Source organism: Mchenga conophoros, linkage group LG15 (assembly GCF_057382185.1).
Source record: "Mchenga conophoros isolate Kocher_MC1m ecotype Shallow Benthic linkage group LG15, M_conophoros_male_GT1.1, whole genome shotgun sequence".
Lineage (NCBI taxonomy): Eukaryota > Metazoa > Chordata > Actinopteri > Cichliformes > Cichlidae > Mchenga > Mchenga conophoros.
In genome coordinates, this window is record NC_140540.1 from 33,116,219 (window position 1) to 33,128,789 (window position 12,571).

The following is a 12,571-nucleotide window of genomic DNA, read 5'->3' on the forward strand; positions in this document are numbered from 1 at the left end:
ATGAAATTGTGTCACTGATTGTTGCATTTATTGGCAGCGATCACATTAGTGGTCTTGATTTGAGCTCTTTTGCTGTATGCGTGCCAGAACCACGCGACTAGTCACTAGTTGAGTTAATAAAGAGACCTGAGAATTTCGATCACTCAAATCTATAGCTAATGCTGTGTTGGTTGCCACAGTCCTACTTGCTTATGACAGTGCAGGCAAATCTCCACTAGCAGCACTATCTAAGCTGAGCATGTATCATGCATCTGGCGCAAGCAGCATTAGTACCCCAGTTTGTCTCCTTGTAGCTGTCAGACCTCCAGCTCTGGCTGTGGTGTGGGCGTAAAGCTCATTCTCGCGTATAGTCTGGCCACAGCAGTGCAAATATTGATCTCAGAGCTAGTGGGAGGAATAAGGAAGTAGTCCTGATACATCAGCACATTGATATTTTTTTTCCTGTCAGGCAACACATAAAATAGGACAGGAAATGCACAGACCTTAATATCAGTTCCGCTCCTCTTGCAAAATGCCAAAGAAACTTTACTCTAGTCTAGATATGATGTGGCTGTGGTCTAAATAAAGATTTGCCATTCATAATGTTATCTTTGGAGCTGTTTTTTAGGCGCATGCAATAGTGATACCAGTACATGAATAAGATGCCACATTAAATTTTTGTAACTGGTGCCTTTGTTACCTTACCATCTCCAGGCAATTGTAGGCAGTACATTAGCATCAACTGGAAATAAAGTACTCTTTGGAATTATAGTTTAATGTTGTAATGGAATCAGAAATATGATGGTAAGAACATCTACGTAGGCAAAAATGGGAGAGCCTTGTTTCAACTAGGAGGATGTTTGTTTATTGCTTTCCATGCTTCATACGGGCAATACATCTAAAAACACAGGGCTGTCTGGGACACAGAAATGACTCCAGTGACTCTCGTCTTTGAGGCTTTGCATAGGTCCTGGAAGCACAGAGACATTTAGCATCCAATGGTAAACTGCAGAATTCTTGCAATGTTGACTTGTTAGCCACTGGCAAACCAGTGTTGTGATGTTTTGTACCCACATTCCCAGTAATAGTGTCAAGTACTACAAGGTTTGTTTTTGGATTTTCTGTGATGAAGTTTGACACACTTTTCTTATTTGCCAACCCATTTCTTTATATCTGTTTCCTCTGCAACTCATTATTTTGACAGTTAAATGTCTGATATTGTTTTTAATTTGCAGTGGCACTGCAGAGTGCTCAGAGTGGGGCAGAACAGTTACCAGTGAATGTCTCAACATTATCATGATCTTCATTAAATGCTGACTAATGGCATGCATGGGAAATTCTACTCTACAATCTAATTTATAAGCATGTGAGATGGGATTAATTAAACGCATGCAGAATTATAAACTGCACATTCCAGTATAAAATCCAATTTTAATTTGGATTACATGAGAGGCAAATATTACACGGACTTATGCCAGAGGTATCAACTAGAGACAATTTTAGGAAATTGCTTTATCTTTTAAAGAAACTTCCAGAGCAAATACATTTGTGTAGGAGTAAAGTGAGGGTTGTGGTGGATTCTGCAGGTGGAACGCAGACCACAGTGAACTGTCCCACTGGGGATCATCCATCGAGGTGTCCCACTCAAGCTTGGCTGGCAGGTCTCCTCATGGTACCTGCGTGTTGCTGAAACTAAAGAAATCAAATAAACTTTATCCTATACCATTTTTTTAACTCCCTACACACACACACACACACACACACACACACACACACGTTGGGGACATTTTTTTGTTGTATAGTATCTTGCCCATTCACATTTTGACCTGCAAACTGTAACTGAACAAAGCAGGGACCAAACCACTGAGCTCTCGATAAAATCCAACAAATTGCTCTTCCTCCTGAGCCCCAGTCGTGCCCATGTATTTAATACAGATATTATTATTTCAGTCCAGATCACTACAGCCAAAGAGATTTCTGGAAAAATTAACAACTCACACCAATGAAGAATTCTAATTTTACCTACTGATTGCATTTTAGCGTGTGTAATGTTTCACGTTCACCAGTTAAAAGGGATTTTTTTTCTTCTTACTGTGGTCATTTACTTCATTATAGGAGGTCATCTGAATGTTGGGATTTTCCCACTGATGTTGTTTGGTCTTTACCCGAAAATATAAAGAACCTCGAGGTGGCAGTTGTAATTTGGCACTGTATGAATGAAATTGCATCGAATTGAATCAAATAGCTTAATTGGCAACATCTGTAGTTAGTGGAGACAAAAGGAAATGCAGTTTAATATTACAGGCCAGACAGTAATTGTCTTCTTCTATCATTCTGGCATTGGCACAGAGCTGGTTAACTCTCTAAGAAGTTGGAGGTGTTTATTCAAATGAAGAGCTTCAACATTGCAACATTAAAAAAGTAAATTACCACATCCTGCTTTACACTGAAGGCACTGGCATGAGACTGATACTGATCTGTAGCAAATGTAAAAAACAAAACAAAAAAAACAACAGCAATTGTATGGCAGTATTGTTAGGCTGACACGAGTACCCACCTGCTCATTGTTATTTTATTAAATTTTTTTTATCTGCCTCATTTCACATCATTAAAAAGACATTGAGTCATGTTCATCTTGCTGTTTTCATGTTCTGGATTGTTCATATTCAGAGAAGCAGACAGATAGGGTGATGTTGCACTGAAGACAACAGTATAAGCAGTCAGACAAATTTTAGTGCATGGTGTGCAGACGCTCCAAATTTGTGAGAGAACTTGTCTCTTCTCTAGTCGAAAGCATCACATAAGTAATATTTGTATCCTGAATTTGAGACTGGAACATCAATTATTGTTTAACAGCACACGTCGCCCATGCCTGGCACCGCACCGCTGCTGATAACAGATGAGCCCTACTTTTCACTCTGTACCCCATTTCCAGCATAATGACCCAGAGAAGTAGACTAAGGGTGGGGAGGAGAGCTGCAAAGAAATGTAAATCCAGAGCAGTTGGCTGTGAATTTATGACCATGGCTGAAGCGTACTCTGTCATCCCGGCTGTGCTGCTGAACTCGTTAGTGCGGTGGAGTGGTTATATTTATCCATCCCCTGTGTACTAGTGAGTAGTCGAGAAAGAAAGTATTACAAGGTCATGGCATCCCCTTCCCTCTTGTTCTTCTTCGCCTGTTTTGGCCAAAGATCCTAGAGTAATCAGCACACGGTCCAAAGACATGAATGTCAGGTTAATTATTGAGTCTACATACAAAGAACATAGAAAAATTCACTAAATCGTTAAATTAGGCTTGTAGTTTAAATAGCTTGTGTGCCACATAGAAATATCAGTCCGTTCCACATTATGGTACATAATCCTTCTAATCATAGACGAGGAGTCATCTTGCCCTTGGCTTTGTGTGAACCTGGCTGCTCCTGATGTTTCATAGGTCTGTCTGTTTTTGTCTTTGAGGCGTTGTCGTGCCCTGGAGGAGCACACAGAGCTGAGTGTGGCCTTGAAAGCTTGCGTTATTATTTATTCATGTGTCTGCATGCAGATGTCGAGTCGAGATGAGGGTCCCTGGCAGCTCAGAGGGCTCTACCTCTAATGAGGAAACTCAAACCTTTTTCCTCTCCTAGAGACAGACTGAGATCTAAATTCGCTCTTCAGTGAGAAGTCATTTTGATTCTGTCATGGGTAGGCACAGTGCTTTATCCCCCTGAGTGCAGCACTTGCACCAGGTGATGCCTCAGCCACCGCTGTACACAATCTGGTGGAGAAACAGAGGTGAGCTGCCTCTGCCGTACCTCTGTCTGTAGTCATCTAAGTGTCCAAAGGTCTCAAGGGAGCATCTGCCGAGCCCCATCGGCCAAGTATAGTAGAAGCATGGAGCTGCATCTCTATCTAGTCTCTTCCTCCTTTGTTTGACTTTGTTCTTCCTGTGCTCCACTGAGGAAGCCACAGAGAGAGAAAGGGAAGGGGAGAGGAGAAAGGGAGAGCTGCAACTCCTCTCATCCCTGCCAAGCTCTCTGGCTGTCTTCCTCTGGCTCTTTGTTATGCCTCTTCTCTTTCCCTCACTGCCTAAAGCTACAGCTCTCTGGTGCAGACAGATACCACTGGGGTGGATCTGCCTGTGATATGCTTATTGTAAGGTCTGCCATCACCTAAGAGAGAGAGGCTGCCTTATTGTTGCTCTCCAGACTGAGAGAAAGAGAATAAACAGATACAACCTTGATTTCTTGTCATATCAGCGACCAAGCTTCTGGTGGCTTTCTGGATTTGATTCTCCTGGCCTATTTAAAGATCTATTTAGCACATTAATTCTTTTGTTCAGCAGCATAAGAGGACTGCTGCTAAGTAGTGCAGATACTCATGCACCCACAGTTCACCTGATACTGATTTAGATCAGGTTGACAAGTCACTGCCCCTCTCAATCTGTCAAACTGGCACACTTCCAGGTACTAGGGGACAGATGGAGGGGGACTCTTTTCTTGGATCACCTTTGCCCCATCTGCTGAGGATGTGCTGTGTGTTAAATATGAGGCACAGAGAGCTGAAATCTCACCAAGTCGCTTATTCTCAGGCGTGTGGAGTGGGGCTTTTTTGCCATCTTGTGGTCAGATTTAGAAACTGTCTGACAGCAAGCAAACCCAGAGAGAGAATCGTTTACCTGGTAGATTAATTTCAAAATTACCAGTAAATTAAAATGTAATCCTTCATTAATCTCGTGATGTGTAACAAAAGCCAAGTTTTAAGATATTAATAAAGATTTTATTGTTAACTGTTGTGGGGTTTAAATTACGTTCAATTTTAAAATTTTGAAACTGTTTTTTTTTTTAAATCATTAAAGAAAATAAACAGTGCAAAGTTAGGAACTACACGATATATATTATTTTGTAGTTCTAACATACGTAAACATTAAAGGCATTCTTCCGTATTTTTGTATTGTTTTTTTACTTTATTTTTATAAACTTTTTCAAAGAGAAAGTAAACGTCAGTCACATCAGTCAAATAACTATACAGAAGGTTTACGGTTCATTTGTGTCCACCTTTGGTTTATTTATTTATTGTTCATTCGTTTTTTGTTTGTTTGTTTTTGATATTCAGAGGGTTCTCATAAGTCATATCAAAAGACAAGTCTCTCAAGAGGGAAAGGCAATATTCTTATCCAGAAACTCATTGCCAGCCCCTAAGTAGAACAAGATGGTGATAGTATTCATAATGAACAAACAAGCGGAAGTTAGTTTTTTAAGTATTCTGTCCCAGACTGGTATGATATCCAAGTACTTTCACGTACTTGCAGTCTTAAGTCTCCTGAGGAAACAGTCCGGTGTTCCATGTTAACCGTAAACTATGTAATACTATACATTTAGGTGAAGAAATACCCATCTATGCATTTTTACTGGTAAACTGTGTCAAATGCCACCCAGTGGAATTATCATGCTTTTCTTTCAGCTTTTAAGTTATTGGATTCTTTCTACTAGATGCCTGAAGATGTTGCAGTGGAGATAGATAAGTTCTTGGAAGCTTTTATTTCCAGTCCCAATAAAGACTGGAAAGGTATATTTATTTATCTTTGATCTAAATACTGTCACGGTCTGCGGAGGCAGACCGTGCGGGAATGTGTATGGTGGACCCAGGTGCGAACACAAGCGAGGATGCAGGAGTGGATTTAAACAAAAGCGAGCCTTTTATTATGGCTGATGAAAGGAACAAAACAGAGTGAAGGCAGCATATGAGTAGTAGCTCAACAGAAACCTAAACTGGACAAACTATGGAAAGGCTATGGCTGGAAATACGGAACACAGGGGGGGGGAACACAGACGACGCGACCCAGACTGTATGAAACACAGAGACTAAATACACATGAGGGATGATCAGGGGAAGTGGATGCACACGGGGAACACAGGTGACACTGATAATCATAACAAGACACGGCAGGAGTGAACGTAACACTGATGGGAGATGGGCAAAGTAAAACAGGAAGTACACAGAGGTTCAAACAGGAGGAGAGAGAGCACGGGGAGAACGCAGACATAACGGGCTGGGGAAAACATAGAATAAAACACAAAGAGAGACGAGGGCTCATAAATACACAGAGGGGCACACAGGGGGTAAGAGTCACGAAGGGAAAACACATAAGGAACAACGTAACACATCAACCCAGGAAGCATGGCCTAAATAAAGAACAAAATACAAAAATACATGAAAACTAAGAATACTGGGCCCACATGGCCCAGGACCATGACAAATACTTCACAATTAGGGTTACACCAGTGAGTCAAAATGCACAGCTGTGCTTCTCTGTGCTAATCCTCCATGCAAAGCACAGACATCCCCCCTGTATCCGTATGTAGCCCTAATGCCTGAAATTTAATCCTTGATTCTTGCTCTCCCCAAATGAAAACAGCAGTTGCCTCAAGATGCTTAATATTCAAGGTAAAGACCCTACAATAACAGAAAGGACGCAATTGTCATTTCTCCTTTAATTATTGCTGATAAGCGGTTTATTAGCTAATCATGATTTAAAAAAGAAATATTAGTGTAGGCAATGTATTCATTTTTACCTCACAGCCATAAAAGGCTAATGAGTTATTGTTGTCACCCTGCTGGGTGGACAGCGTGGGCACCTAATTCTGTGAATGCAATGACCTGAGAACAACGTAACATCATCTATTATAGGTGCATCTACAAAAAAATCTTACACAAGTTCAAAACTAAATAAATAAGAGTCAAAGGTCAGAGGTCAAGTTTTTTGAAAATCTTATGATTGTAATAACTCAACTTCAAATTGATACCATAGTTGCATTTACTAAAACTCCTGGACACGTTCAAATCTCAGTGATCTTGACCTCAAGGTCAGGGTAAGTTTTCCGAAAACCTTGTGAGTGTGATAACTTGAGAACAAGGCGACATAGAATTCTGAAATTAATACCATAGATATGGCTAATAGGAGGCTGAGGAGTAGCACTGACAGTGTCTAGTATGGTCTATGAAACCATGGGAAGTACAGCAGAAAATGTTGGCTATTCTCGTTCTTTCTTTGTGATCATGTTCTTTGACATTACATTACAATCGTCGAACCTTCTTGATTGGTGTGTCAGTTAGACACAGGGAACACTCACTTAGTGTCTTTGTTTCTTTGAAATCCCCGTAACTTCTACTTGATGTGGCTCTATCAGCACTGGCGTGATGTCAAATCTTCTGTTTCCCAGGAGTGATATCTCAGTTTCCCCGTAGTTGTAGTTTTTACGTTGCTCTTAACGCCTAGACAATCTGAAGGTACTCCCCTCTTTTTCATTTTTTCCTCCATTGGCTCAGGTGTGCCAATGTAAATGAAAAAACACTCTGAGCCCTAGCATCTGGGAACGGAGTCCGTTTTCTTTAAGTGGTTTTTTTTATGCTGGTATGAGTCTTTCTTTTCATGAGATTTGGTCAGGTACTCTTGATCCACAAACTTTCTTCTCCCATTTTGTAGAGTCTTGGCTTTTTTGCTATTCTTTGGTTTTATATTCCAGGAAATAGGCACAGACAGACACTGGTTTGGAGCCTTAGGGTGGTTTGGGTCCCAGTGACTGGCATCAGGACTGAACACCAAGTATCATGACTTCTAGTCTATCCAGTAAATCCAGGTCCAGCTTTTATTACACCTACACATTTTTGTTTACCCAGCCTTATATTATCGCATCAAGCTACAGTAAGATCCACCATAGCACAGATACTGATCTTAGTATATCACAAGAAAACATAACATGCAAATACAACTGATTTCTTTTTTTTTTTTCCCCTTTTTTGAACATGTATTATATGTGTATGTGTTGCTTTCAGTGATTTATAGATCAAGGACTTATTTACTTGTATTACATATCTTGTTAGGGCTTGATGTGATCGGGTCCAGGTAGACAAGCATTGCGGGAGCTCCTGTACCCAGATATGCGCTCCAGCATGTAGTTTTGTGGTTTCAGTACAACAAAGATTTGGTATCTTTGTTGTACTGAAACCTCTGGCATCATTGGCATGCCGCTTTCTTTGCTTGCAATTTGTTCTAGGGGTCACTCTTGGATTGTAGGTATTTCACTGGTCTTTGTTGTCCTCTCTGGGTTTTGTGCATATCCAATTTGTAGTTTAAACTGTCTTTTTAGCTGAAGCATTGGTCTGGGGGCTTTGAGGACTTGCTGTGACATGCTGAAAATCCAATGATTCTGCAAACTTCTCATGAGCTGTAGCGTGCCCTGTTGTCACTTCAAACTGTTTTTGGGAGGTCATGTCTGCCAAATACTCCCTTTATTTTGGGGACGAGAGCAGCTCCGGCGATGTCATCTTTGGATTTTTCGACACCCAACATCCAGAAAAATATTATAAACAACTAAAGCTCACTGCTGCACATTGAGGATTCTGATTGTTTCTTTGGTTAAAGAAGCAATTGTTATTGCAACTAGATGAGGTCATGACCAAGAATGACCAAGCTAAGAGAAGGAAACACTGCTGATGGCTAACTAACTGGACATAGTGATAGTGGACAAGCAGAGGACCAGTGACAGATCTAACTATACCAAGTGATAGAAACATCAAGTTGCTCTAGTTTGGATCCCATCTGAGATCTCTTTAACATTGTCAGGGAAATGTGGATGTACTAATTAGGTGATTAAGGAAACAGAAAATCTGTTGGAAAGTCCCTTTTACACTGCCGAAGCTGCGGCTCCTCAAATCCAGAAGACAGCAAGAACACTTTGATCTGGGACAATCAAGCAAGCAATTTCCACAGCTACATTAATAGGCTAGGACACATCAACGTTAAATGTTTCAATGGATCCATTTTAAAGTTTCAGAGCTTTAAGTCATATTTCTAAGCCATCACCTTAGAAACAAACAGCATCACAGAGGGCGCCCTTATTATTGATATAATTAACTAGAAATAAAATGTTATTGTAAGACCCTACAATATTACATACAGAGAAAAATCCAACAATCATATGACCCCCTATGAGTGAGCACTTTGGCAACAGCAGGAAGGAAAAACTCCCTTTTAACAGGAAGAAATCTCCAGCAGAACCAGGCTCAGGGAGGGGCGGGGCCATCTGCTGCGAACAGTTGGGGTGAGAGAAGGAAGACAGGATTAAAGACTGTGGAAGAGAGACAGAGATTAATAACAAGTATGATTCAGTGATTCAGAGGTCTGTTAACACATAGTGAGTGAGAACTATATTCTTTAGCAAAAAGGAAGCAAAAAGTTTTAAACCTAATCTTAAAAGTAGAGATAGTGTCTGTCTCCCGAATCCAAACTGGAAGCTGGATTCACAGAAGAGCGGCCTGAAAACTGAAGACTCTCCCTCCCATTCTACTTTTAAATACTCTATGAACAACATGTAAGCCTGCAGAGCGAGAGCGAAGTGCTCTAATGGAGTGATGTGGTACTACAAGGTCATTAAGATAAGATGGGGCCTGATTATTTATGACCTTGTATGTGAGGAGCAGGGTTTTGAATTCAATTCTGGATTTAACAGGGAGCCAATGAAGGGAAGCCGAGGCAGGAGAAATATCCTCTCTCTTTCTAGTCCCTGTCAGGACTCTTGCTGCGGCCTTTTGGATTAACTGAAGGCTTTTCAAGGAGTTTTTAGTACATCCTAATAATAATGCTCAGGTGGACGATAGGTTTTTGAGTTTTCCAGCTGGGGTGGACAAAGCTAAGCATCAGGCTTTCCAGTGAATTAAAAGTCTGTTTTGGTCTTTGGTTGATTAATTAGCTGGTGTGGAAAATTGCTGCCACACCGCCACCTCGACCTGTGCTTCGAGGTTTCTGATAGTTGGTATGACTCGGGGGTGTTGATTCTAATTCTAATAATCACCCTGCTGTAACCAGGTTTCTGTAAGGCAGAATAAATTGATTTGTTGATCAATTGTTAAGTCATGTACTAACAGAGACTTGGAAGAGAGAGACCTAGTGTTTAATAATCCACATTTCACTGTTTTACTCTGTGGTGCAGATGTGGATACTGTATTGTTCTTTCTTTGTGATTTTTATTAATCTTTAAATCATTTGTTGTTGTTGTTTTGTTTGTTTGTTTGTTTTTTGTCTGTTTGGGAGCTGACACAGTCTTTAAGGGGATGGGGTTTGGGGGGATAACAGGAGGAGAGAAGCTGCAGAGAGGCGTGTAAGACTGCAACTCTGCATCCTGGTCCCAACTCTGGATAGTCACGTTTTGGGGGTTTAATAAATTTGGCCAGATTTCTAGAAATAAGAGCTGCTCCATCCAAAGTGATGGATGAATGCCGTCTCTCCTAACAAGACCAGGTTTCCTCCAGAAAGTTTCACAATTATCTATAAAGCCCACATCGCTTTTTGGACACCACTCAGACAGACAGCGATTTGCTAGAGCATTCATTTCTTCTCCTTTTTACCACAGTGGTGCATGTTTCTGTAACACTTTTTATGTTGTTTATATATAATGTCTCTGTAGTAGATGGCACTCATTAGGTTGGCTGCATAATATTCTTTCACAATTCATTTGTTTCAAACTAACATTGCCCATATCCATTCATTTTAGTCTTTAATCTTAGTTATTTGTTTAATTGTGTAGTCATTAACATGTTTGCTTAGCAAGCAAAGGTTGCTGATTTGATTCCAGCCAGCGAGATAAATCCCCTTTGGAGTTTTATCAGTAATGGCATTCGGTGTAAAAACTCTCAAATCAAACATCTGTCGCAATGAAGCAGCTGAAAGTAGCTTTTTTTGTGCCTTTTCTTCTATTTTGGTTATTTGTTTAAAATGAGTTAATTAAAGTCATAAAGTATTCAGTCAGTTTATACTAGTTTAAAATAAAACTGAATGTAGAACTAATGTTAAATAATTAATTTGGTACATATCAGACTCCATACAACAGTTGGAAAGTCTTTGGTCTTAAAGCTGAAAAAATGCTTATCCTTTACGCAGTGTTTTTATTTTCCTTATTTTGCCAGGTCAAGCTTCCTTTTCCTGTAGATCAAATCACAAATCTTCCAAGGAATGACTTCCAAATGCTGGTGAAAATGCACAAACTGACTTCAGAGCAACTTGAGTTTATTCATGACATCAGGCGGCGGAGTAAGAACCGCATCGCAGCACAGCGTTGTCGCAAGAGGAAGCTCGACTGCATCCTCAACTTGGAGTGCGAGATAAGAAAGCTGGTGAGTGGATTGATTGTTCTAACACACTGTCATTAGCCGTCACCCAGTGAGAAGCTGCTCTCTTCTTTGGACACGGACTCACCTTAGTTATAACCATTTCATTATAATCAGTAACATTTTATTCTCCTCAGCACTTTCAAACCATTGCTCTCCAATGACTGTTCACTGGAGCCCTAACCCTGCTGTACTCTCTCTGTGCAGTCAGATTGCGGTGGTCCCCCGTCTTCTTTCTGTTTATTTATTCTGATGCTTAAACTGAGCTGATCCTGTTCTTCTGCAAGGGATCCCTCTTCTACAGAAGCCATCCTTCTGGGTGTCACTTCTAACGACAATGTTTGTTGTGTTGACTTACTAACTATACAACCCCCCCCCCCCCCACCCCACTCCCCGAAAAAAGATGTTCCTAGGCACCCTCTTTTATACTTTTTTGTCCATTTGTCTCCCTTTCTCTTTCCTCCTCTCTGGACATCCAATCACGCTGTTTACATATAATCACCTGATGTCCAGCCACACCTTATCAGCTTCTCCATCTCCAACCTTTCACCCACTTTTAACTAGGGTAAAGGTTACTTCATGAAAACCACTTTATCATATTTTTATCTTTTCTATGTTATTCTCAAATTTATAGATTCCGTTACATATGAGCATTCAGTCATATATCAATATAGTTCATTTTTCATGCAGTTTATGCAATCTTACTTAGATTTCATTAGCTAATTCTTACATTGATTTTTACATATTCTCTTTTGATTCAAATACATTGTTCTCTTCAAAACTCCTTGTTTGCTGTTCACAATGTATTCAGTGCAATTTCTTTTATTAAATCATACATTTAGGTCAGACATTCTTTTGGATCAGTGGCTCTTTGGTGTCGCTCACTGCCATCCTACAGACACCCCAGATCAGTATTACGGAATGAAGTATAATTAACTATCAGCAAAATCACAGATGAATTATGGTTCTGTGTTCATCTATTACAACACATAATACCATTTCTTGTGTTCAAAATCATGTAATGTAGCCGCACACAAACAGATAGGATATCTATCTCCTGACATTGGACTCGTCTCTGTGCTTGTCCTGCTACACCTCAGTGCAGCCTTCGATGCTATTGACCATAATATCCTATTAGAGTGATTAGAGCATGCTGGTATTAAAGGTACCAGACTGCAATGTTTTAAATCATACTTATCTAACAGACTTATATTTTTTCATAGAAATAGAGTGTTATCTTTACATACTAAAATTAATGATAGACTTCCGTTAATGCTTCTCTTAAACTCTATCAATAGAAGGCATAGCATACATTTTCTCTGCTGTGCAGAGTATCTATCAACAAAGCCAGATAACACACATAATGACCTTTAATTTCCTGCATCTAAATTCAGATAAAACTGAGGTTATTGTACCTAAATATCTAACCAGGCTTACTCTGGATGGCAG

At 40.1% G+C, this 12,571-nt stretch overlaps 1 protein-coding gene across 2 annotated transcripts in view; it reads left to right on the forward strand.

Annotated features, from left to right (window-relative positions):
• bach2b (BACH transcriptional regulator 2b) overlaps nt 1–12,571 on the forward strand; it is a 100,453-nt gene that overhangs the window by 80,286 nt on the left and 7,596 nt on the right. For both annotated transcript variants that reach the window (XM_085247479.1, XM_085247480.1), the window contains one exon: nt 10,922–11,128. In XM_085247479.1, the coding sequence (XP_085103605.1) occupies nt 10,922–11,128 (207 nt within the window). The remainder of the gene's footprint in view (nt 1–10,921; nt 11,129–12,571) is intronic.